This window comes from Poecile atricapillus, chromosome 15 (genome assembly GCF_030490865.1).
Source record: "Poecile atricapillus isolate bPoeAtr1 chromosome 15, bPoeAtr1.hap1, whole genome shotgun sequence".
In the NCBI taxonomy this organism is placed as follows: domain Eukaryota; kingdom Metazoa; phylum Chordata; class Aves; order Passeriformes; family Paridae; genus Poecile; species Poecile atricapillus.
In genome coordinates, this window is record NC_081263.1 from 446,544 (window position 1) to 473,006 (window position 26,463).

General features: G+C 43.3%; 1 protein-coding gene across 2 annotated transcripts; it reads left to right on the plus strand.

Annotated features, from left to right (window-relative positions):
* Nucleotides 1-4,726: 4,726 nt before the first annotated feature.
* Nucleotides 4,727-25,335, plus strand: CSE1L (chromosome segregation 1 like). Of its 2 annotated transcripts, none has more exons than XM_058850584.1 (25): nt 4,727-4,877; nt 6,940-7,035; nt 7,594-7,736; nt 8,724-8,825; nt 9,233-9,378; nt 9,676-9,766; nt 10,030-10,137; nt 11,033-11,125; nt 12,338-12,505; nt 12,600-12,729; nt 13,412-13,477; nt 14,954-15,156; nt 16,148-16,232; nt 16,992-17,053; nt 17,793-17,929; nt 18,088-18,191; nt 18,806-18,903; nt 19,757-19,907; nt 20,397-20,605; nt 21,112-21,209; nt 21,416-21,501; nt 22,574-22,655; nt 23,081-23,227; nt 24,042-24,273; nt 24,801-25,335. In XM_058850584.1, exons 2-25 carry the CDS (start codon nt 6,951-6,953, stop codon nt 24,888-24,890), a joined length of 2,916 nt encoding a protein of 971 aa, XP_058706567.1. In that variant the 5' UTR covers nt 4,727-4,877; nt 6,940-6,950; the 3' UTR covers nt 24,891-25,335. The 2 variants fall into 2 exon arrangements, with proteins under 2 accessions (XP_058706567.1, XP_058706568.1); XM_058850585.1 differs by lacking the exon at nt 4,727-4,877 and adding an exon at nt 5,458-5,477.
* Nucleotides 25,336-26,463: the final 1,128 nt, after the last annotated feature.

A 26,463-nucleotide genomic window follows, 5' to 3' on the forward strand; every position in this document is an offset into this window, starting at 1 on the left:
GATCCCTCTGGGTTTTCCTTTGTGTCCAGGACCAGGCCAGGCAGGGCTCTGGGTTGTTGAAGTAGACAAGCCTGTAGGATATTCAGAGAAGGTTTTCCTCCTGTTTAGCAAATGACTTAATTTTTTTTTAATATCAGTACTGCATCTTCTGAGCCTTATTTTTAGTTTTATGGAAGATTTTACATCAGGAGCAACCATAGTATCTACTCCTTTAGCTTATTAGGCTTGAGTTAAAAGCATTTAAGAAGGAGAAAAGGCTTTTCTTTTCCTTACATACATTGGCAGATCACGGACAGAGCATACACAGGAACATCAAAAACAAGGCTCAGAACAAATAAACCCACCTTTTTGACCCTTGAATATAATGTATTTGGCAGTAATGGTGACTGCTTAGCAAGAATTTCAGTCCTTAACAGTTTGTCTCCTTTTACTGCAGATCTGCAAGTTTTAATTTGTCATTTTGTGCAAATGATTTTTGTTCTCAACTCCTAGTTCCTAGTGGCATCTAAAAAAATCTGAGTTACCAAAAGAAACTGCTCTAGCAAAATTAAATCAGTTCATTCATGTGCTCTAAGTTACCAACACAATTCTGTGCTTTGAAAGGCTATCTGTGAAGCAAAATGTCACATGACACCACAGCTTTGCTTGCCCAAAAGAGTTTTTCTTTCCTTGAAACGGAAAAGGTTTCTGTGACAATGTTTCCATGACAGAATGCTGTCTTGACCTTTGAAATAATTTTAAATTTCAAGTTTCAAGACTTCTCTAAACCAGGAAAGTATGGCAGGATGGGAGAAGAGACTCCATTCCTAAAATAATGCAAAGTGTTATATTCACTGTTGTGCTATCCAGAGTAGCAAACTTAAAATATTAACAGTATTTGAAGAAAAAAACAAATCAACAAACAGCAGCAACAACCTACCTACTTGAATGGAACTAAGTGTATAACATTTTGTTTTTTGAGTTGAGTTTCCTTGTAAGATGGCCTCAGGTGAGGTTGTCTTGGGATATGCTGCTCTGAGCTGCTGGGAATCTGCTGTCTTTGTTTTTGGGGTTTTTTTGGGTTTTTTTTGTTTATTTGTTTGGTTTGTTTTTTGTGATCTTTTTCCAAAGGGCTTTTATGGTGCTCCTCAATACATCAGTTTGTCCTGTGTAAGCATTGTTTGGGAAAGGTTTTACAGTCAGAAATAGTGACAAAGCTTTCACAATTTATTTTTACTTTTTATTTTTAACCAAAGAGAAGTGGTAGTTGTGGCTCTTTGACTTTTAAATGCCCATTAGGTTACATCTATACACTGCTTATAGAAGGGAGTGAATGGCTATGAAAATAGGAGAAGGCTGAAAAAAAAGCAATGCTGGTATTTAACTTGCTGCATTTGAAATATTCTTTTGTGTTGCATCTCATGTAGCTGATCATTCCCAGGGAATGTCACTGCATTGGGTACTGCAGAAAATGAAGTATTTATTTTAATTTTATTTAAGTCTGTAATAATATGGTAATCCTTTTTTTCTGGTCATAGGTAGTCCTAGGGAAAATATCTGAACCATTATTTTTCAGATTTGGAATGTATCACTGCCTCATGGAATGTGTTCCCTCATGTCCCATCAGACACACCTGGCCCAGCTGCATGTTCCTCTGTGTGTCACAGGTTTGAAAGCCCTACAGTCATGTCTTGAAACAAGTCTCAATTTTGAGGTCTTAAATGACTTCACAGTTGCTTCATGGGCTTTCTTTACTGTAAGGGGCAGCATTTGTACTCTCTCTGCACATAGGATAAGGATGTTTAATCCGTGCTTCCCTTCAGCCTTTGGTCTGAGACTGTTCTTTTCCTTGTGTTGTATGTGTACCAGTTACAAACTGCTGAAGTTGGGTATGTGATACCCAGCCCTCCCGGGGGCTGCAGTGCATGGAGAAGGGACCAGGGATGTCAGAGCCCAGCCCTGTCCCGTTCCTGCAGGCCCCTGTCCCCATGGCAGCAGCACTCAGGATCTGCTCAGGTTACTCCACAGCCCTTGCTGGTTTTCCTCAGAGAACCTTCAAGGGCTGAGGCCGCGGCTGTCCCAGTGCAGCTCAGCCCTGCTGCCGTGGGGCCACTGCAGGTGGAGCCGGACAGAAATCCCCTCTGCACACTCTGGGCTGTGCAGGCAGGGACAGAAATCCCCTCTGCACACTCTGGGCTGTGCAGGCAGGGACAGAAATCCCCTCTGCACACTCTGGGCTGTGCAGGCAGGGACAGAAATCCCCTCTGCACACTCTGGGCTGTGCAGGCAGGGACAGAAATCCCCTCTGCACACTCTGGGCTGTGCAGGCAGGGACAGAAATCCCCTCTGCACACTCTGGGCTGTGCAAGCAGGGACAGAAATCCCCTCTGCACACTCTGGGCTGTGCAGGCAGGGACAGAAATCCCCTCTGCACACTCTGGGCTGTGCAGGCAGGGACAGAAATCCCCTCTGTGCACTCTGGGCTGTGCAGGCAGGGACAGAAATCCCCTCTGTGCACTCCGGGCTGTGCAGGCAGGGACAGAAATCCCCTCTGTGCACTCTGGGCTGTGCAGGCAGGGACAGAAATCCCCTCTGTGCACTCTGGGCTGTGCAGGCAGGGACAGAAATCCCCTGTGCACACTCTGGGCTGTGCAGGCAGGGACAGAAATGCTCTCTGCACACTCTGGGCTGTGCAGGCAGGGACAGAAATGCTCTCTGCACACTCTGGGCTGTGCAGGCAGGGACAGAAATCCCCTGTGGGATGGGCTGTGCAGGCAGGGACAGAAATCCCCTGTGGGATGGGCTGTGCAGGCAGGGACAGAAATCCCCTCTGCACACTCTGGGCTGTGCAGGCAGGGACAGAAATCCCCTCTGCACACTCTGGGCTGTGCAGGCAGGGACAGAAATCCCCTCTGGGATGGGCTGTGCAGGCAGGGACAGAAATCCCCTGTGGGATGGGCTGTGCAGGCAGGGACAGAAATCCCCTGTGGGATGGGCTGTGCAGGCAGGGACAGAAATCCCCTCTGCACACTCTGGGCTGTGCAGGCAGGGACAGAAATCCCCTCTGGGATGGGCTGTGCAGGCAGGGACAGAAATCCCCTGTGGGATGGGCTGTGCAGGCAGGGACAGAAATCCCCTCTGCACACTCTGGGCTGTGCAGGCAGGGACAGAAATCCCCTCTGTGCACTCTGGGCTGTGCAGGCAGGGACAGAAATCCCCTGTGGGATGGGCTGTGCAGGCAGGGACAGAAATCCCCTGTGGGATGGGCTGTGCAGGCAGGGACAGAAATCCCCTCTGCACACTCTGGGCTGTGCAGGCAGGGACAGAAATCCCCTCTGCACACTCTGGGCTGTGCAGGCAGGGACAGAAATCCCCTCTGCACACTCTGGGCTGTGCAGGCAGGGACAGAAATCCCCTGTGGGATGGGCTGTGCAGGCAGGGACAGAAATCCCCTGTGGGATGGGCTGTGCAGGCAGGGACAGAAATCCCCTCTGCACACTCTGGGCTGTGCAGGCAGGGACAGAAATCCCCTGTGCACACTCTGGGCTGTGCAGGCAGGGACAGAAATCCCCTCTGTGCACTCTGGGCTGTGCAGGCAGGGACAGAAATCCCCTCTGCACACTCTGGGCTGTGCAGCCCATCCACCTGTAATGCTGTAGCCGATGCACAGCCCATGGGGTTCATTGTCAGGGGTGATTCCAGGCCTCCCGAGGGAAGGGAGGGTGACAGTGCTAACGAGGAAAACCCCAAACCCTCCCTTCTGTGATTAAGAATTCCCTTCGTGTTGCTTCGGTTGTGTTACCGTCCAGGAAAAGGTTCTTTTTACAGCAGTTTGTTATCCATGTCTGGTACCTCACATTCTAAACTGTAAACAGAACAATCTAAACCAATGTCCACTACTAAAACCGACAACTCACAGATTTTAGCTCAGTTTTACTGTTCAACAGAAAGATTAAAAATAGTCAGATTAAAATAGTCAATTAAAAATAGTTGAAAAAGCATCTCCCTTTAATCTGTAACTTCAGTTTGTTCAGCACTTTTGTTTATGATGTATGTTTTCGCGTATTTAAAATGCCTCAGTTTTAATATCTCTGTATTAAGTGCATTTATTATCAATAATTTAAAGACCATTCCTTGCCAATGGATGTATAGAGTTCTGAGAGAATACCAAAATTATATAATATGAAAAACTATGTAAAGTTTTCTACAGGAAAATACGATGTATAATAGTTATAATATTCCATGCTTTAATCAAGTGATAAATCAATAAAGTTTTACGAAGTATTGGGTTTTGCTCAGGCGCTTCTTTAAACGGCTCAGAGGCTTCGGCGGCTCTCGGGCTTCGCTGCGGGGTCGGGATGTTCCGGTTCGTGATTTATCCCCCCGCCCACGCTCCGTGCTCGTTCCTGCTGCGCCGGGGGGCCGGGCCCGTTCTCTTGGCAGGGCACGGGCTCCGGCCGTTCCGGCCCCGCTCGCCCCCGTTCCGGGCCCGCTCGCCCCCGTTCCGGGCCCGCTCGCCCCCGTTCAGGGCCCCGCTCCGGGCCCCGCTCGCCCCCGTTCCGGCCCCGCTCGCCCCCGTTCCGGCCCCGTTCGCCCCCGTTCCGGGCCCCGCTCGCCTCCGTTCCGGGGCGGGGCGAGGCCGCGCGCAACGGAAGCGCCGCGGGGCCCTGTGGGAAGGGCCCGGCCATTGGCCGCCGCCACAGAGCGCGGCGCGGATTGGCTGCCGGCGGCGCGCCCGGGGCCGGCACGGCCGCTGATTGGCCGGACGCGGGCGCGATGTCACCGCCCCGCGCGATGCGGTCACGGAGCCGCCGCCGCGCCCTCGCCCGGCGGTTTGAATGTGAAGCGCAGCCGGAGCGCTCGGAGCCGCCGCCGCCGCCGCCGGGGGGAGCCGCCAGGTACGGCCGGGACGCGCTGCCCCGCACGGGGATGGGGCCGGGGCGGCCCCGCGCACCGGCGGCACCGCGGCCGCCCGCGCGCCAACTCCGCGCTGCGCTGGGCGCTGGGCCCGCGGCGCGGCCACAGGCGCAGCGCACCATGCTGGGCCCTTCCGCCCGCCTCTTGCGGCCCGCGATTGGTCCGAGGCCTCCGGGCCTGCGCGGTCCGCGCCGCTCATTGGCTGCGGCCACTGCCAGTCCGGGCGGTCGCGGGGAGGGGGACCGAGTTCGTTTGAGGGCTCGGGGCCACTCGGGATCTCGCCCGGCCCTGCCGCCCCCTCACGGCCCGGCCCTGGAGCCTCTCCGCAGCGGCCGGAGCAGCCCCGAGCCTGCCGCGGATGAACAGCCTGGCGGGCCGCGGGAGGGCGCGGGCTGCTCCGGCACGGCCCTGCCCCGCGGAAACGGCGGCGGGAGCGGCCGGGGGTGCGGGCTCGGTGCCGCTCCCGCAGGCCCGCGCTCTGGGGAAGCGAAATGCCCCTAGGGATCCTCAGAGCACTGTCAGGATGGTTTTCCCCGTCAGATCTGGATCCTGAACATTCTTCGGCACGTCCAAGGTGTTCGGTCGGTGGTGGGCGAGGGGATGCAGTTGTGTGAAGCTCTCCCGCTCCGAGCCCCAGGGGCACGGCCGTGTTCTGCCGGGCTTAGGGTTCCTTCTTAAGTGGGCTGCATTAATTTGACTAAAGTCCATGGTGTATGAAGCACATGTTGTGGATTTTGAGGCCTTTTCTGCAGGCGCATGCTACAGCACAGCACATAGCATTATATCACTCCAGCTAAAGTACCTCAAAGGTTTTTGTACTGGAAAACAAACATGAAGAGCTAGAGGAAAAAAGGGGAAATAAACATATATAGGTAACAGGTGAAAATATGTTGCTGGATGTGAATTGGTGAACAAGATGATGGACAAGTAAATCCCAAAAGCAAAGAGAAACATGGCAGGACTCTTGAGGTTTTTACTTCTTGCAAAATATGTTAGGATCTGATTTGCTTACTAACATTAGTTTAATTCAAGAGGATACTGCTGCTGTCTTTTAAAATTATATGGATGCCATAGCTGACATAAAAATTGTGTTATTAAAGCTCAGTGTCTTTGCAAGCATGCTTATACAAAACTGTGTTTGTTGCACTGGTGATCAGCATGAAACAACTCCAAAGTGGGACAGGTAAATTTCAGTCAATTTTACTAAATAGAAACTCAAGAGAAAAAATGGAAACCTTTGCTTCCTCATAACCTTTGTAGGGAGTGAACTGTGCTGCTGGTGGTGAGGAGGATGGGTGGGATTGATGATGATGTCCAGAGGAACATCTCCATGAAAGCACATCTTATTATCATAGTATTGCTGTAATTTTAATTATTCCAATGCAAGCTGTGGAGGAAATATATAACTGTGGTAAAGATAAGAATATATGTGGGAGGATTACTAGAGAGGAGCAATATGGACTTATTACACAGAGTTATTCTGTAAAAAGTATTGCATTTAAAATAGCTCCCACTGTAGTCTGAACTAATTTTACAGGGAGGACAAACTGTCTGGCTTTTCAGTCTTTTGTCTCTTTTTTTAAAAAGTATTTTCTTTTGAGATTTTTCTTTGATAAGGAGTATTTGGTTTTTTGAAAAAGCCTTGACTCTTCAACACACTTTGAATTGTTTTATTTACAATTATGTAGGCCAGGACTGTTCAGCTATTTCAGTCAGGAGCAGTTTCTGGGGCTGGCAGCAGAACAAAAGCAGAACCAAATTCCTGTTGTCCTTAAAGGACAAAAGATGATCTTTTGGCTGTACCTGGTTCATGTCTGCTGGATGTGTAAGCCTTTTCTGGAGTTTGGGGTCTATAAACCAGACACTAGCAGTTACCTGTAGCTTGAGAAGTGGAATGTTTGTTGGGCCTGGTGCACCCTGCTTGGGACTGTGCTTATGAGGTATTGTCCAAAAGAGCTGATGTTGCTTTTGTGGGATCTGGTTTTACATGGGCAGCTTTAGGACAGGTTTTCCGATTGTAACAAAACTTCTTGTGCGTTTTAGGTTCTGCCAAAATGGAGCTCAGTGATGCCAATTTACAAACTTTAACTGAATATCTAAAGAAAACACTAGATCCAGATCCTGCTATAAGGCGTCCTGGTGAGTGATTCTCATGACTGAGAGCAAAAAGGTTCTGTTCCTTTTTGGCTCTTCTGTCTCTGTAGCAAACTTCAAACTTCATATATTTATGCAATCCCTCTTTACAGAAGTTCTCAGTATTCTTTTATAATGACACCACAAAAGAACTAAGGAAGGATGGATATAAATAGAAATGTTAATATGAATATAAATAGAAATAATTTTATCTGCTTTTTGCAATTTTGTTTTTCTGTATTCTTGCTCTTTTTATTTGCACTGTTGTTATTTAAAACAGTGCTGCTGCTCACAACAAGCCAGGATTTACTTCTCTCGGGTTACGGCTTTTCCAAGGGTGAGGAGGCAGTATTTCCCATCCTGCTGGGGATCTGAGAGCTGTCGTTGACAGCAGGAGCATTGGGGAGCTGGGGAGCAGAGAAGCTGTGACCCCTTTTGTGAGACATGTTCCTGTGGAGCTCTGGGAAGTGTTTGTGTTGGGCATTTAAAACAGACACTTGAGAAATCGTAGGATTCTGATTAGAGCAGTTCAGCTTTTGCTAACCGCAGTGTATTCTCTTACAGCGGAAAAGTTCCTTGAATCTGTGGAAGGAAGCCAGAACTATCCGCTGTTACTCTTAACGCTGCTGGAGAAATCACAGGAAAATGTCATCAAAGTTTGTGCATCTGTAACCTTCAAGAATTATATTAAAAGGAACTGGAGAATTGTAGGTATCTTAGTAAGGAATTGTGCTAAGAACTAATCATCTTGTTAAGGTACAGTAAGCAGATCCACATCCCACCCAGCTCTGTCATCTGTGAACCTACTGAGGGAGCCCTCATCTAGATCATCAGTAAAGATATTAATCAGTATTGGCCCCAGTTCTGAGCCCTGGGGAACCCCATTACTGACTGATGGTATAGATAAGCATACCTTGAACTTTTGAAATTGCTGATTTTTGATTTAAGCATATGGAAAAATGGTAAAACAGATGTGAGAAGGACAGTGGTACCATCAGGTTTAAAGTATCTCAAGATTGAGTGTCTCTCTGGAGGTGCTTTTCTCTGTTAATTGCTGGATGGTTTCTAGGTCTCTGAACTTCAGTGCTGTCATCACAGATAATGTGACTGCCACTGCTGTCACTGGCTGGGACAAGCCACACCATTATTTTATTTCTTTAGTAGCAGCTTTGCAATTTTCTACTACTCGGCACTGCTGACTGACTGGACTTGGTATTTTGAACTAGTTAGATAACTCTTAAAGTCAGGGTTTTGATTGAATAACCTGCACCTTCATGTACAGCTTCTAGAAAGGATGGTTGAGACAGCTGACACAAAATCAATTTGTGGTGTTGGCAGAGGTGCTGTTTGGTGTGGAGGAAGAGGAAACTTGGTTAAATGTGGGCATTTTTTTGCCATGTGCACCCACCCTCACTGCTGCTCAATTGCTGACCTGAAAACTTACCCTTAGGGAAGGAGAAAAAAACTTAGAATAAGTTTTACAGAAGGACATTATCTCTGTCAGCTTTTTTTCAGATACTCCTGGTCCAGATTCATTGAAGGCAGTGTCTCTAACAGGTCTGCTTCTTAGGTTCTTCAGCATTGTAATAGTTACATAAATCAGTATGAGCAGTTGGTTTCTGAAACGCTGATCATCTCTCATTGCCTAGAGAATGCTGCCTGTGTCCACAACTTAATTATTGTTTTCATTTTAGGTTGAAGATGAACCAAACAAAATATGTGAATCAGACAGAATAGCCATTAAAGCCAACATAGTGCCCTTGATGCTGAGCAGCCCAGAGCAAATTCAAAAGCAGGTAATATGTCATTCCCAGTTGTATCCATGAAACTTTGAGAATAGTCTAAGCATGTCTAGAGGCCATGGTTATTGGCAGAGCTCAGTTCCCTTACCAGTGTCCTCATCCTGATCCAAATAACTCCAAGGATATTGCTACAAGTATTTCTACCTACTTTGACTTATTTTAAGATAATTACTGTATAATCTTATAGCTGAGTTCTGACATTAGGCAGTTAAAGAGCAATTCTAGAAAGTGAGACTGTGAACTGAAGGTGAAATTTTTGTATTTGTGCAGAAAGTAGTTGATATTTAATGCAGTGATTTTTGAATCAGACAGGAATAACCAGGATTTTCTGGGATGTTTGCAGCGTCTGGCACAAGTGCTGTGTGCTGTTCTGTCGCGTGACAGTTCCGTTTCCTTTGCAGTTAAGTGATGCCATCAGTATTATTGGGCGGGAAGACTTCCCTCAGAAGTGGCCAGACTTGCTGACAGAAATGGTGAATCGCTTTCAGAGTGGAGATTTCCACGTCATCAATGGTGTTCTGCGCACTGCCCACTCTTTATTTAAAAGGTACTGGAAATAAGGGAGTTTGTATATGGATTGTAAAAGTTCTGTTAAGCTGGCAAATTTTATTGTTAGACTGCATTTTGGACATTTACAAAGTCTATAGTTGTGACTTCTACATACACCTTTTAAGTAGTTACCAAATTGTACACCTTGCATGGTTTTGAACCATGTTGTTTTTTTCTTGTTTAATTGACAGTACTTGTTTCAAGGTTCAGCACAAGACAAAATTCTGTGTCAATTAATTTGGTATTAAATGTGAAGACTATTCTAATTTTCATGTGTTTCTCTCTTACTTGTCAGGTACCGCCATGAATTTAAGTCAAATGAATTATGGACAGAGATCAAACTTGTTCTTGATGCCTTTGCTTTACCCTTGACAAATCTCTTTAAGGTATTTCTTGTTGAGTCATTTCTAAAACAAATTTAATGTTCTAAATTTCTTGCTGTGGATACCTGTAAAACTAAAACTCAAGGATTGTTGTTCGAAAGTGATAAAGGGGTTCAAATTCAAGTAATGAGGTGAGACCTATCAAGATTGGTAAGAAGATGAAGCATAACTGTATTTTCTGGTTTAAAAAAAAACATTCCGTGACACCTCTCAGTATTTTTTGTTGGTGTGGGTTTTGTACTTGACAATCTTGCATCTTTTTCTAGGCAACTATTGAACTTTGCAGCACACATGCAAATGATGCCAGTGCCCTGAAGGTTCTCTTTTCTTCTCTCATTCTAATTGCGAAGCTGTTCTACAGTTTAAATTTTCAGGTGAATCTCCTCGTTCTTGGGATAGTTTCACTTTGTTCTGAAAAAGCTGTTACTATAGAATTCATTTGAGGCAGCCTTTAATGCCATGCTTTATGGCAAGAAATAAAATCACCAGTGCATCTGCTGGAGTAAAAGCACAGCAAGGAAGGGTTGCTTAAGACATTAGCTTGGCCCTGTATAAACGCAAGTTCAGGAACGTCCGAGCTGGTGTTGCTTCAAGGAGCTGTTGTAGGGGGCTGCTGAGTGGGAGCTGGGAAGGGCAGGAGTCCAGTGACTGAGATTGTGCTCACTGTGCCCCTTTGTAAATGTGTCTGTATTGACAGGAACGGGGTCACGTAGGTGAGAGTCCATCACGTGGAGCTCTGTGGCCCTGCAGGAGCAGGGATTCTGGGAGCAGTGTGGGTTGTCTGGGTTTGGAATTTGATCTACATTTTGGACATTACTAAGTGTGCTGTATGGGAAATGGTGAAAAGCTCCCTTGCTGAGATGATGTTTATTTAGTGTATCAACATGAATGTAAGTCTGTGAAGTGTGGTTGTGCCTGGATTCCTTAGGCTGTTCTTCCGTAGGGGACAGAAGAACAAGGTGGAGTTAAAAACGGCTTGTGCTCTCTTGTTATGAGAGTGAGAGGTGATATGGCTCATTCATTATAAAAAATGTGACCTGTTTAGAGTCTGAGCACCTAGTTTATTTGGAACTGACTGTACTCCAGGGCTCTGCCAGAACAGTTTTTGTCTGGGAGGAGGAAGGGGTACTGTTGCAGTTTGAAGGTTGTTTTCCACAGGTTATTGTCCCTCAGTAGATTATGAGGTGAATGCACTGCTTCCAGTGTAGGATTGTTATCTAAGCAGTGCAGTCAGAAATTAAAATGTACATTTATGCTTTTCCTTCACAGGATCTTCCTGAGTTTTTTGAAGATAACATGGAAACATGGATGACAAACTTTCATAGCCTTTTAACTTTAGATAATAAACTCTTGCAGACTGATGTAAGTACTGCATAAACCACCTGGTTTGCATCTGTAGGGGAGAGGGTGGACTGACAACTTGGGTCTAATTCTGAACAATGCAGTGTTTTTTTGTGGGGCAAGCAAAGGAGTAGAATGACTGTAAGAAAATGGAGTTTAAGAGAAGTTGCTCTGCTGTCTAAGGTTTTTGAAGTTCAGTTCTTCAAGTTGTATGACTTGAAGTTACAGGTATACCCAGCTGTGCACAGAAATCAAATTAGCAGTACTCTTCAGTGAGTTAATTTTTTCAAGAACAGCAGCTGAAGTGACCTGACCATTATCATCACAAGACTCAGGTTTTCTGGAGCTCTCACCTGGTTTCTATGTTCTAGAAAACAGGGTATCTTAACTTCAAACAATTGAACATAGAGGGTGGGACATCTCTTAAGAACTCTAGCATTTGCTGTCTTGGTCTAGTTAAAAGAATCAGTAATTTCACTGCTGAAGGCTGATACCAGGTCAGCAAAGCTCCAGTTATTTTTGTGCATGTTTTCTGCATTTTAAGTGCTGATGTCTTCCCACTTGATGGAGCCAAAACAACTATAAATTTCTTGACATAGGAAGGCATATTAAGTGTATGTTGTTGTCTAGTTACCCTGCTGCTAAAAGAGGCCTTGCTGCTCTTTTGTCTTGTGTCTGTGGGCTGCTCCCAGCACAAGCACTCATGCAGCTGAACTGGAACAGGCAGTAAAGCTGAGAGGTGGGGCTGCAGGAAGGAGGGGCAGACAGAACTGGGGTGGTGTTTGGTTCAGTTGATTTTTTTAATTCCAGCTCAATTTCCCAGTTCACAGTGTGGTTCCACAAACATCTGTGCTGATCTGTGGAAGGGGAGGGAACTTCTACAGCTACTCCAATTAAAAATCACGATGTAGTAGTTTCTAAGCATGTTTTTCAATGCCTCATTTTGTCTTTTTCATATTACATTTGTAAATTAATTTTGTGTGAACTATTGTTTTTCTTTCAAGTGCACAGTAGTTTGATTTGAATGTGGGTGTGATTGCTAACTTGAAGAGGGGTTTGGGTACAGATCAGCAAAATACAGTAGTTCTAGGAACATGAGAGGAATTTCTTTTACCTGTTTAGGACATGGTAAAACGGTGATGTAAATATTTAACTTAAATACATTGATACTTCTAACGTTTTAAGTAGTGTTGAAGTTTGGATGTTTAAGTTCTTAGTTTCGTTTTATGTGAGGATGAAGAGGAAGCTGGATTGCTGGAGCTCTTGAAATCACAAATTTGTGATAATGCTGCTTTATATGCTCAAAAATATGATGAAGAATTCCAGCCCTACCTGCCACGTTTTGTAACAGCAATCTGGAATCTGTTAGTCACGACAGGCCAAGAAGTGAAGTATGACTTGGTGAGTTGCTAAAATACGATCTTGTCAAGTTTAATAATAAATTATAAAGGGATCAGTCATGCTAAAGTTTTGTGTTCTGTTTGTGGTGCTGTAGCTGGTCAGTAACGCAATCCAGTTTCTGGCCTCGGTTTGCGAGAGACCACATTACAAGCATCTGTTTGAAGACCAGAATACATTGACAAGCATCTGTGAAAAAGTTATTGTTCCCAATATGGAATTTAGAGGTAACTTTTTGAGACTTAAATTTTGAAAAACACAACAAAAATCTAACTAATTATCATGACATGTTGCTTTGCAGGACTAAGAATTGAGGATTCCCTCTTGTGTACCTTAGTGCTAGATTCAAACCCAAGTTTCTGCAGCAGATTGCTGTCCTCTGGGTTTTGTAGAATTCTATGAATATACCTAACTTTACATGTTGAAATCCCAGTGGATGAAGTCTAGGTCATGTACCACAAATAAATTTCTTCAATTAAAGTGAGTATCTGAATAATTCAAGGAGCATAAATAGGTAGGACTATCAGGCCTACCAAATTGTAGTGTTTAGTTCTCCAGGTTTTTGATGGCTCATATTGATCCTATATTTAAAATTCAGTGAAAATATATTGCAATGGTAAGAAGCTTCTCTCTCTTAAGTCCATGACTCTGAAAGCCTCTTCAAATAGACCTGGTGTTGAATATGTGTTAGAGGTTTTTCTTTAAATCAATACATCAGCCCATGGGTATGAAAGACTAATTTGTGGGACAGAAGCTAAACAGACTAGTCTGGCTGGATATTTCTTGTTAATTAATATTAATGTTATAGAAAGGTCCTTAGCAAAAATAGCAAATTGATAGTGATACACCCTTTTACCATAAAAACCAGAGACTTCAGCACTTCAACTTCCATGTATTTTATATTTTCAGCGGCTGATGAAGAAGCATTTGAAGATAATTCTGAAGAGTATATCAGAAGGGATTTGGAAGGATCTGGTAATCTACAGATTATACTAAGAATACTTGGTCTTTAAGTATAGCTCTAAAGAGCTGAAGCAATTTACTGAAGCTTTTATAACTTCATTTTGAAATTGAGAAGGTTTCCACACACCACCCCCAGCTGGATTTTATCCAGTCTGTGATCAAGTCTATTGTCACAATATGTTCATCAAAGTGTCTTTCTGGTTTGAACAATGTTTTTATAGGGCTTTTTCCTAATTGGATTGGTATGTCTTCTGCCCACATTCTCACTTCAGCAAATACAGCCTGGAAGACAATGCTGAGTAGTAGCCAGTTGTGTATTTAGTTCCTATGTATGGAGTTTTAAATAACAGGGAGAGGCTCTTGATGTGTAAACTGAAATTCACCTAGGGTTGCATACAAACTGTGCTCAGGCCAGCTGGCCAGCAGCCAGGCTGGGACCTGGCATGTGTTCAGAGCAGTGCCCGCCCTGGGACACGGCTCTGCCAGCCCAGCTGCTGGAGTGCTGGGGGAGGCTGTGCTCGGCAGCCAGGTCACAGCCTGAGGGAGCCAAACCTGGCTCTGTGTCACAGGTCTGGGCCACCAGCAGTTCACTGACAGACACTTCTGAAGGGATGGCATTTTGTAATAGATTGAAGAAATTACTGTATGCTTCCAGTGGAGGACAAAATTGGAGGAAACATTTTTGAACTTTTTTCAAGAAAACATCATTCTTATCCAGGATTGGCTGCATTTTAGGTATTTGTGAAGTTTTTTACAAAAATGCCCTGTCAGGTGTGGTGGGCCAGCAGCTGGCTTGTGCTCCAGCCTGCTGCAGTCTGATGGATGAGAGTGGGAGGGGTGAAAGTGAGAAGACTCATGGATAAAGGCAGTTTAAGTGAAAGAAAGAATAAGGAAAGGGGAGAGAAGTTACTGACTCACCACTGCCCACAGGCAGACTTTTGCCCAGCCTGTCCCTCAGCAATGCCTCAGTTTTTATTGCTGAGCATGTCATAGAGTATGGAATGTCCCGCTGGTCAGTTTGGATTAGCTGCCCAAGTTGTCCCCTCTCAGCTCCTTGCCTACCCCAAACTACTTGCTGGGGAGGCAAAGCAGGAGGAGGAGGAAGCCCTGACACTGACAGTGCTCTTCAGCAGCAGCCAAAGCCTGGCTGTTACCAGCAGCTTTAGTCATTGGTACCAAACACGGCACCAAATGGGCCACTAGGGAGAAAATGAGCTCACTCCCAGCCAGAGCCAGTACCAGCACCCCTGAATGCCTGCTGCCACTGGTCAGGGGCAGGTGTCCCTTCTCCTTGGTGTACAAGTAGTCCAGTTGTGACAGTAAATAAAAGGCTTACAGGTGTTCTTACACAGTAGTGTGGAGGGTTGCAATAATTAACATGGGGTATGGCTGTAACTTGAGTAGGTGTTACTGTTTTGATGACTATGTTTATTGGTATGAAAAGTTGTCTGCTTTCTCATATCCTAAGAAGCTTTGTTTCTTATGCAGATATTGACACCAGGCGCAGAGCAGCTTGTGATCTGGTCAGAGGCTTGTGCAAATTTTTTGAAGGACCTGTGACAGGGATTTTTTCTGGATATGTTAATTCTATGCTGCAAGAATATGCAAAGAATCCATCCGTTAACTGGAAGCACAAAGATGCAGCTATTTACCTTGTAACATCTTTGGCATCCAAAGCTCAAACGCAGAAGGTACTTGTACATTTTATTCATTGTAACCTGTGTTGCAGTGCAGATGAGGCCTGCTGTTCCTTTAAGCTGCTTCAGAAAGGGAGTACCTGTGTGTGCAGTAGTTCATGTTGATGAGATGAAAAGCTGCCCTTTATATAATCCTGTCACAGCTGGTGGTGTGTGACCTGCAGGTAGATGTGGCCCTGTGGCAGGCCTGGCTGGCATGTGGGATCCAAGCAGACAAAGAAACAAAACTGGCTCAGCTCTGGAACCTCGGAGCTCTGAGTGGTCCTGGGGCAGTCTGGAAGCCAGGGAAGGCAAATAGAGCTTTACAGAAGATGATCAGATGTGTTAAGCAGACTAAAAAAGGAATTTAAATGATTCTTGGAGTTCTTGTCATGATATTGCCCAACGTTTCATGCTACTAGAATGTTTGATCTGTGAATGACATGTGAATGCTAATGATGGCTGGAAATGGATCTCATTACATACTGGGGAAAAAGCAACTAATAGGCTGGAGACACTGAAAAAGCGCAGCTGGGCTAACCTCTATTTGGAAACATTGCATCAAATGTCCTATGGAACAAGTTTAGATGTACTACTAGGTATTTTAAATACTGTTATAGTTCAAATCTTGATGTCTTTACAAGACCGCTTTGAGTCAAACATAGTAAAGTGTGTACATCATTTTATGCAATTTTGCTGAAGGTTCCCAGTCTTTTCCTGAAGCCAGGTGTATACTGCTGCCCATCAGTTATATGTTACTGATAATGTATGGGGAACCAGCCTTTTGGGACACTGTAAAGTTTGTGTCTTTTTCTGTGCTATTTAATGACAAATTTGCACAAATTTAGAATGCTTCATTAAAAATACTCCATCTGAAAATCCTGATTTAAAAAGAGATTGCATTTTTTGTAAGAGAAAATGAATAGTAATTTTTTAAGATGAATAAGAAAACTAGAAGCTTGTATGTCATCATATAAAAATAAGAGTTGTTTTTTGCTTCTTCCAGCATGGAATAACACAGGCCAATGAACTTGTTAATTTGACAGAATTCTTCGTGAATCACATTCAACCTGACTTAAAGTCTGCTACTGGTAAGTTAATGTTAATTTTGATATGGTATTTTTGTGATTTATCCTAACCTTGACAGTGACCATTGTTTGTGAAGTCTCAAGCACTCCTTTTATCAGCATAATCTTTGAGACTGGTTGTTAACAGTCGGCACAGATTAACTCATTTTTGTTTGGCCAGCAGTGAAGGAGCTGTGAAGTGCTTACCACTGCTCCCTGCAAGATCAGGGCATGGTTGCATACACATGGTTGCTATCAGCTACATGCTTGAACTTCCTGAATCAAAGTAATTTGCTTTCTGTATTTGAGACCTTATGGTAAACTTCTATACAAAACCCTGACAAGCTGAAATACTGAGGCCAGGCTGTGACCTGTACAACCCCTATTGATGAGGTTGTGGATGTCTAGATTTAAACCACATACTTTATTTTATACTTCAACAATTATCTTACTATGTTTGTGGCATAGTGGGTGGTCTCAAAATGTGTAAGTTTAGCAGTAATTTTAGCAGTTGAAGACTGCTAAAATTGAAACCAGAAGGTGAAATTTCATTTGAGCTGGACTGTACTTTTAATGGTACAGGGGTGGGATTTGTACCTAAAACTGATATTCTAACAGTGCCCATACCAAAGTGCAGAAACTAAGAAGTGTAGAAAAACATTGTCTGTATTACTTTCTACAGGGGAAAATTATTACTAAGTGTCACCTGTATATATAGTACATGTTCAGTAATCACATTTGCATGAGAAGTACTGACAAAGTTTGCATATTTTTCTATTTCAGTGAATGAATTCCCTGTGCTAAAAGCAGATGGTATCAAATATATCATGATTTTTAGAAATCAAGTAAGTTTTTCTTTTACTCTTATGGAAAAACATATTGTAGGTTGTTGCTTTATACTTGCCAAGCCTAATTTATCACACTTGGCCATATGCTAACTCAACAGGTGTTTAGTCATATACAACACTTCATGCTGAATTTTTAATTTAGAAAGTAAATGATATTGTTATAAATATCCAATTAACATGTAGTCTATATGCTGTCCATATGCTGTGGCAACACTGAATATCTTAGCTGCTTAATTCTGTGACACACTCATACGTTTTCAAGTCAGTGTTAGTCCAAATACCCTTAATTGCTTGTATCATTGCAGTAGTTGTTGCAGACTACAGCAGTTTTGTCCTTTACCTTTTCTGATTCATTAAGTGGGGTGAGAAAATACGTTCCATATTTTTCTAAATTCTAGATTACCTTTATTCATTTTTTATGAAATATCTGTGATTTTGGTTTCTTAAACCTTGATATTTTTAATTATCCACTAAGACAAAGTAAAGTGGAAAGGGGAATAGACATTATCTGCACTTACTGCTAATCCAAAGTACCACTGATGTTCAGGGAAGTATATGAGCAATGACAGAAGTAGGGACCTCCTGGCTGTCAGGATGTGAAGCAGCAACAGGAGGAGCCTCCTGAGACACCTCCCTCTGCCAAGCTCTGTGTGTCACTGATGAGCTTGGTTGTGCTCTTGAGTAGAACCATCTGTAATTTTTAATGTACTTATGATTTGTTGCTACACTTTTGTAGGTACCAAAAGAACAACTGCTGGTGTCTATTCCTCTCTTAATTAATCATCTCCAAGCAGAAAGTATTGTGGTCCATACCTATGCAGCCCACGCTCTTGAAAGACTGTTTACCATGAGAGGGACAAATAATGCTACCCTGTAAGTTTTTAAGCAGAAAAAAATTCATTGCTACATAGATTTTGTGTATTAAGGATGAGAAATACCTATAGGGGCTCCTTTGTGTCATATATTATGGTATTGTATGAGGCTTGAAGTTTGTGACTCTCAACATTAAGGAGCTGTGTTTCACTTAACAGCATTACAGCTGCAGAAATGGCACCGTTTGTAGAAGTGCTGTTAACAAACCTTTTCAAAGCTCTGACGCTTCCTGGCTCATCTGAAAACGAATACATTATGAAAGGTAAATTTCTAGTGAGTCCTGCAATATAAGAATAACTTAGTTAACTTGAGGTAAAGGCTTACAGTTAGAGGTTCCTGTCATTTTATTTGCAAAACCTGTTTTATGCAAATGTGTTGAAAAGCCTGCTGTTTTTTACCAGGCTGTATCAAGTAATCTTCTACTAAACTTATGGTGCCAAAGAGAAACACTAAACATAATGGGACTGTGGGAAATTATTTCTCAGATGGTAGTCTCGTAGTCAGGACAGCTACCTGGACAGTGTCAGGAGGTCTGAGCAGTCTGGTCATGGAGAGGAGATGTGGTCATGGCTGGTGAGACGGCAGATCTGATCATGGCCAAGAGGATGCTGAGATCTGAGACTTGCCCAGGACAAGCGATGACCTTTGTAAAGTTACTTAATCTCCTGTGTTCAGCTGTAGAATAGGAATAAGGAGGCTTTGTTTTATGCTTTATCATGATTATAGATTGAATGTTCTCACAGCAGGTGCTCTTTTGTTCTGTACCTAATTCCCCAGGATCCTATTTTAATGGTAAAAAGTTAAGGATTTAGGCATATGTTGAGTGGCAGAAGTGTATTTTCTCTTCAGAAGCTAAAATTTTCCATTTATTTGCAGCCATCATGAGGAGTTTTTCTCTGCTACAGGAGTCCATAATTCCATACATCCCTTCTGTCATCACACAGCTCACACAGAAACTGCTGGCTGTCAGTAAGGTAGAGAAAAAGAGCAAAAGGAATACCTTTTACCTTTTAGAGCAGTCTTGCTGAGGGCTTACGTGTACCTTGTTGGTGGTGTTCTGTTAGAATACTCTAAATAGTTCAGTATTTTCTGATGCAACTAATTTGAAACAGCATTCCTGTGAGGTACTGCCTTCCTTTTAGAACATATTCTCAGATCATTCTCCCTACTCCCATCTCAATTTAGAAGCAGCATATGAACTCTTTCTGTAATGCTAGTTTGTGCTGCTTGTGCAGAGGCCACCAATACAATAATCTGTGTTTGTCACAACTCCACTATTCTTTGCCCATAAAACTTCTGAAGCTAATAATAATTGGCATTGAAATGTGGGATTGAATTAAATAAATTACCTTTTTGCTTTTGGTGGGTAAAATTTTCTTAGTTTTTATTTTGACTTGCCAAATTCTTAACCATTGACAATAGGGAATGCCTTAGAATACCTTCAGTGACTGTCTAGAAAACTGCTTCTCTGTGCAGTTTCAACTCAGTTGCAGCTTATAAAGGAGTATTCAATAGAGAATTAACTTAAAAGATTGAAAAACAATCCTTTTCTGGTTTTTGTTCTGTGATATTTTAACTGTTTACTAGTTTATATAGAGCTTCTGAAAAATACTTGCTACAAAAAAAACCCTCTCCTTTATGGCTTAGAGGTCTTTGTTTGCTTTTATCTGTGGAATTAATTTCATAAGCATATTAATACATAAGTTACAAGTATCCCTAGTCCAAAATGCTACTTTAGTCTTCAGTTGAAATTAAAAATATATTTAGCAAAATAAGTGACTTGTCTGCAAGTTTGGGTTGATTTATCTGTTTACAACTTGTTTTCAGAATCCCAGCAAACCTCACTTTAACCATTATATGTTTGAGTCAATCTGCTTGTCGATAAGGATAACGTGCAAGGCAAACCCAGAGGCAGTGGGGAGCTTTGAGGAGGCTTTGTTCCTGGTGTTCACAGAGATCCTGCAGAATGATGTGCAAGGTAAGGACAGTCAGTGGGTGCCTGTGCTCTCTCCACTGGGGTTGGCTGCTAGGATTTACCTTATGGCAGGTTTTTTGTAGCACAGGAAATTCAAGGGAAGAAATATTTTCAGTCTGGAAGTGTTTAGATTGTTCCATAGGGCATGTCAACAGCATTCACATATTTTAAATTGCATTTTTCAAATACATAGCAATCACTGCTCCAAAGCCTTTTAATATTATTCTTAATTCTATTGCCTTGTTTCTAGTAGTTTGTTTTTCATGTTCTGAAACATTAACGGGTAGAGGAGATAGAAAGTGTATATATGCAATGCTTGCTAATTACTGGAATAATTACATTTGGGAAGATATATTTCTTCAGGGTTTTATTAATTGAAATCATTGTGATAATATCATAAAATTCTGGCTTCAGTCCATAGATACTTGGTTTCTGGGAACTGACAAGTGACCAGGTTGTCTGACTTTGTAAATGTCATTGTTTCTCTTCCAGAGTTCATTCCCTACGTGTTTCAAGTGATGTCCCTGCTTCTAGAAATGCATAAAAATGAAATCCCATCGTCCTATATGGCATTGTTTCCCCATTTGCTCCAGCCAGTTCTCTGGGAAAGGACAGGAAACATTCCCCCTCTGGTCAGGCTCCTGCAGGCTTACCTGGAGCGGGGCGCCAGCACCATCGCCAGCGCTGCTGCTGACAAAATCGTGAGTTCCTGGGGCAGAGTCACACTGATGGCCTTGAGACGTGGTGATCTGAGGTTACAAATTGTGAGGAACTCCAGCAAACAGCTGGATTTGTGCACAATTTGGTGCTTACATACAAAGACAGACAAATATTCTGAATGTAGCTTTTTGGGTGCTTTCCCATTATGTGGATGAGTTCTAGGCTATCACACTTTGGTCAACTGAGATGAAAAATTCCTGCTCTTAGTTCTTGCAAGCAGGTAAGTTTCCACAGTTCTCCTGTCTTTGCCTCAAGTTAAACATGTGGATAATGACAACTTTAAGGTTCTGTTCAGAACAGTCTTGAGAAGAGTGAGTAAGAAGAAGCCAAAATGTGTCTTCCTTGACCTGAACTGCAAAAACTGAATCCTGGCTTAGGTTGTGAAGGCTTTTGCCTTGGCATATGCCTTAGACGGTAATGGTCAATTTTCTGGTAGGTCACATATGAAGAATTGTTGTCTAGGGTTTTATATCTACTTTTCTTGCAGCCTGGATTGTTAGGTGTGTTCCAGAAGTTGATTGCCTCGAAGGCTAATGATCATCAAGGGTTCTATCTTCTAAACAGTATCATCGAGCATATGCCTCCGTGAGTATGAGCTGAAATCACACTTAAAGCTAACTTCTGTAACTTTAATTATGAAGTGTATAAACATGTAAAATGATTATTTTTAAGAACTGAAAACATCACATTTTTCAATCAAATAGATTTGAACAATTCTATACATGTTTCTTGTGAAGTGACAACAGTAAAATCCTAGTGTGAATTGAATAACTATCCTTTTAAATTTCCAGTGAATCAGTTGACCAGTACAGGAAACAGATCTTCATTCTGCTATTCCAAAGACTTCAAAATTCCAAAACAACAAAATTTATCAAAAGTAAGTTCCTTATTCTGTGAAAATCTCTGGTGACAGCAGCAGTTCAGAGGCGCAGCTGCACAGAACAAGTGTCCTGTTGTGCCCCGTGGATACACGGAAGGATAGTGGTGACTCCAAGGACTTGCTCCAAATTATTTGTCATCAAGAGGGGTGTATGGGGCAGTCACCATAGCAGGTGACACCTCATGAAAATTGAGGGAATGGAATTAAAATAATGGACAAGACTTGCATATTTCTCTTCCTTTCCTAGTGTGTGATGTCATTATCTGAAAATGTCTCCATTATTCTCCAGCCAATAGCAGCAAGCCTTCCCTCTCACGAAGCACAGCAATACTGACCACGTGTCCTGTAGTTACCCATAGTTGTGTGGTAGTACTGTGAAATACTCCATGCTTTTGTGTCATTTTGGCCTTAGTATGACTAAATTTATTGATAAGATTTCATGTTAAACTGGCAAAGCTGTGACAGATTACTGAAATACGTATTCTGGTTATTCATGCTGTCACAAGATGACTGTCATACTTATTAAATTATTTTAATGATACTATCACTACACAAATTATGCAGTGTCCATTACCTTACCCTATAAAATCTGGTTAATGCCACCTGATAGGAACAAGAATGATAGAGTTGCTTATAATGGTCTTCCACAAATAAAAAGTTGAAGTGGTGCTTTTAATATACTGCACCTGTGCAAAGGGGCTCATACCTCACTTCAGAGGTTGCACTGTGAAGTTTTCTGCTAAAAGTAGAGTTTTTCTGAAGAGTTTCTTTGGTCCTTGATCTGAAGAAAATGGCAAATGACTTTTCTAATGCCTTTTTATAACTGCTGTAAGGGGAAAAAAGAATGACTCTTGTCTTGTACCTCCTTGTTTTTGTGTTGTGGTATGTGAAAAGATTAGTTTTTAGGCAAATTTCAAGGCAGCAACTTCATAAACATCACTTAAACTGAACACATTAAGACTGCCATCTATCCCCTTGAAAAGCTTGCTGGAGTGTATTTTGCTGCTGACTCTAAAGCTATTCTTCTGTTTTCATGTTGAGTTTGACTTTGACTTTTTTCTTATTACAGGTTTCCTTGTCTTCATTAACTTGTATTGTGTAAGATATGGGGCACTAGCTCTGCAAGAAATATTTGACAGCATACAGCCAAAGTTAGTATGTTTTGTTTGTCTGGGTTATATTTAATACTGCTGTGTTATTTTTATATTTTGAAGTAAGAAAGAGTTGTCTGTTTAGCTAGACTGTCAGACTACATTTATCACTAATTTGACTTGCCAAATGTTTCTCTTAATGTGGTTCATTTATTTGTCTAGAAAGTCTTATTTTTCTGACCACAGTTCCTCACTGATAGTAAAGGTTACTAATCTAATAAGATTATAAAAGGAAAGATTGATGGTTTTAGTTGTTATCCTTTATGAAAAGCTTGTATGTGCAAATGTCTACTGCAACAGGGCAGAATCTTAACAAATGATCTGGTTGTCTCTACTTCCTAGTGATTCATATTGTTTCTGGTTCTCTTTTGTCACCATAAGGCTGATAAGGCTTTCTAATAGTTTTACTCTCGATACCACCTTAGGATGTTTGGAATGGTGTTGGAGAAAATTATAATTCCTGAAATCCAGAAAGTGTCTGGACAAGTTGAAAAGAAAATCTGTGCTGTTGGCATTACAAAAATATTAACAGAATGTCCTCCCATGATGGATACTGAGTACACCAAGCTGTGGTAGGTACCACATGTCTTCAGGTTGTGCTAGTGAGGCTGTTTGAGTTCAAGAAAATGTGAACTCAGACCAAAATACATCCTTGAAGGAAACTCTATTGTGAGCTCCCCAGGCCCACAAGGCTGTTTTAGGCCTTTCATACTGCTGCTGTTTCTCAACAAATGAAACTCTGTTTTCAGAGAGGATAACAGAAGTGTTTTGAGATGTTTTTGATGGAGATAGCACTGATTTGGTTAGCTGGAACTGCATTTAGGGAAATACACTGCTTTCCTCTAGCTTGTATTCTTTCTGAAAAGAGAGGGTTTTGACTTACAACTCTTCTAGTCAGAGACCTGAGCATATTCATAACCTGACAGAGAAACTGTGATATCTTAGCTTGAGTGGAATTCTGGGGAAAGCTACCAGGAAAGTTTGATTACCAGTCCAGCAGTCTGGCATGCCAGGTAGTTTGAAATTGATGACAATCACTGGATCCCAGACTAGATCCCCAAACGAGGACTTTTCTGTAATGTACATAGAGAAAAGTGTTCATCTGGAAAATCATTGCTCTTTTTAGGTGTTTCATGAAAATTTGACCTGATAAATACATACATTGCTCATGCTGTTAGTAGGAGTACCCACATTATGCCTGTAGAATATTCAGACCCACAATTCTGGTCCAGCATACCTTGGCCATTTACAGTTTCAGTGGCCAAGCAAGTACCTGAAAAGGCTAAATTATAAGGGGTTCCAAATAATTTGAGCATCCTCGTAAAATACACCCTGTCCTAACACATTTTAAGCACTCCAATTTTGCTCTCCCCTCTTTGCTCCCAGGATTCCTTTGCTGCAGGCCCTCATTGGCCTCTTTGAGTTGCCTGAGGATGACACGATCCCTGACGAGGAACACTTCATTGACATAGAGGATACTCCAGGCTATCAGACTGCATTCTCCCAGCTAGCCTTTGCTGGGAAGAAAGAACACGATCCTGTAGGTCAAATGGTGAACAATCCTAGAATCCATCTGGCACAGTCTCTTCACAAACTGTCTACAGCGTGCCCAGGCAGGGTAGGTGACTTGTGCACTTGTGTGCTGCTGCTGCATTCTGCAGAGAAGAAAAGCCTTTGTGAGAATGGGTCTTTCTGCTAATGTTTGATAAGCAGAATGCAAGATCGTGCTGTGTTTTGTTCTTTATTGGAATATAGTTTTTGTAAGGTTTTTCCTTGGGAGCCTTAGAAACGCCATTATTTTCACAGCACTTAATTTTGCAATAAGCTTAAATATGCCATTTTTAAAAAGAAAATTTACACACTTGATGGTCTGTAACTAATAAGTGTTTTGAGTTCAATTGGTTGCATGTACCTGGGGAATTCAGGCAGCTCAAAAAAATTAGACAAGGTGAGTGTACAGTTAACTCTCCTAGCCCATAGCATCTCTGGTTTGCCCAGGTAAGTAAAGATAGCCTGAGAGATCCGCTGCTGTCCCCGTGGATAACTGCTGCTCTGTGTCTGACTTTGTACCGTGTGTGGTGGCAGGAGGCAGCAGCAGGTTCGTGTTTCACTCACTGACACCTCTGCTCCACCCTGTGCTTTCAGGTTCTGTCCATGCTGAGCACCAGCCTGAATGCAGAAGCGTTGCAGTATCTCCAAGGATACCTCCAAGCTGCGAGTGTGAGTCTGCTCTGAGCTGCACAGACTCCACCAGCAAGAGCAGAACCTGGCTTGTTACCCAGAAGGTTGAGACTGACTTTTCTATAGCAGAGCTCAGACAAAATGAAAAAGCTGCTTGAAATTGTATTGCAGATTCCATCTTGTAAAAGATAAGTGTGGCTTTAAGCTGAAACTGAACAATTTGATGGTTTGTGTACTCATAGATAAAGGTGGCTAACTTCCATTCCCAGTTTAATTTCAAAGGGAATAGTCATAGCGGTTTGTTATGGGATTGATTTGAAATCTGCATCTGCAGTGTTTGGGTAATATTTGGAAATGTGTGGAGAGAGCACTGGCTGTAGAAACTCACTTCAGTCACTAAAATTCCTTTTCATTTTAATGTTGTCCTTTGTATTTCTTTTGTCTTTCCTTAAACTTTATCTAAATTGTGAATAAATAAGAAGTACTTGTTTAAAATGTCTGTCGCTGTGCACTTACTGTTTTAGAAGAATACAGTTGTTTTTAAAAAAAGGTGTTTTACACTTAAGATAGCATATTAAATAGTGGGACTGTGAGGGTTTTTCTTTACCTAACAGTTTAGGTACGTTGTAGGATCATACAGAGCAACTCTGAAATGGGAGAAGAGCAGAGCTGTTGTCAGGACAAGAGATAGCAGCAGACACATCCCTTCCATCCTGAGCAGGCTGTATCAGCAGCAGGCAGTGAGGAGAGGTGCTGTTCCCTGGCAGCGGGGATTTAATTCCTGCTGCATTTAAACCCGAGCAGTGATTGTGCAGTTGGGTTTTGAACTTGGGTGTTCTCCCTGTCTCATCAATGTACGGATGAGGTTTGGTGGCTCCAGTTCAGGTGCATCTGCGGCTCTTTCTAGGGCTGCAATTACTTTTCCTTCCCAGCTGTGTTTTGAAATGTGAGATTTTTGTTACTTCCATTCAAAGTGTTGGTGACATCCGCGCTCCCTCTGCTTCTGTGCTGGCCCCGCTGGGTGACGGCAGCGGCTGCGCCCGCTCGTCTCCTGCTTCTCCTCCCGAACGCACAGACACCGGGAGAGCACCGGAGAGCACCGGGAGAGCACCGGGAGAGCACCGGAGAGCACCGGGAGAGCACCGGGAGAGCACCGGGAGAGCACCGGAGAGCACCGGGAGAGCACCGGGAGAGCACCGGGAGAGCACCGGGAGAACACGGGGAGAGCACCGGGAGAACACCGGGAGAGCACGGGGAGAGCACGGGGAGAGCACGGGGAGAGCACCGGGAGAGCACCGGGAGCACACGGGAGCACACGGGAGAGCACCGGGAGAGCACCGGGAGAGCACCGGGAGAACACGGGGAGAGCACCGGAGAGCACCGGGAGAGCATCGGGAGCACAAGGGAGAGCACCGGGAGAGCACCAGGAGAGCACGGGGAGAACACCGGGAGAGCACCGGAAGCACACGGGGAGAGCACCGGAGAGCACCGGGAGAGCACCGGGAGAGCACCGGGGGAGCACCGGGGGAGCACCGGGAGAGCACCGGGAGAGCACACGGGGAGAGCACCGGGAGTACACGGGGAGAACACCGGGAGTACACGGGAGAGCACCGGGAGAACACCGGGA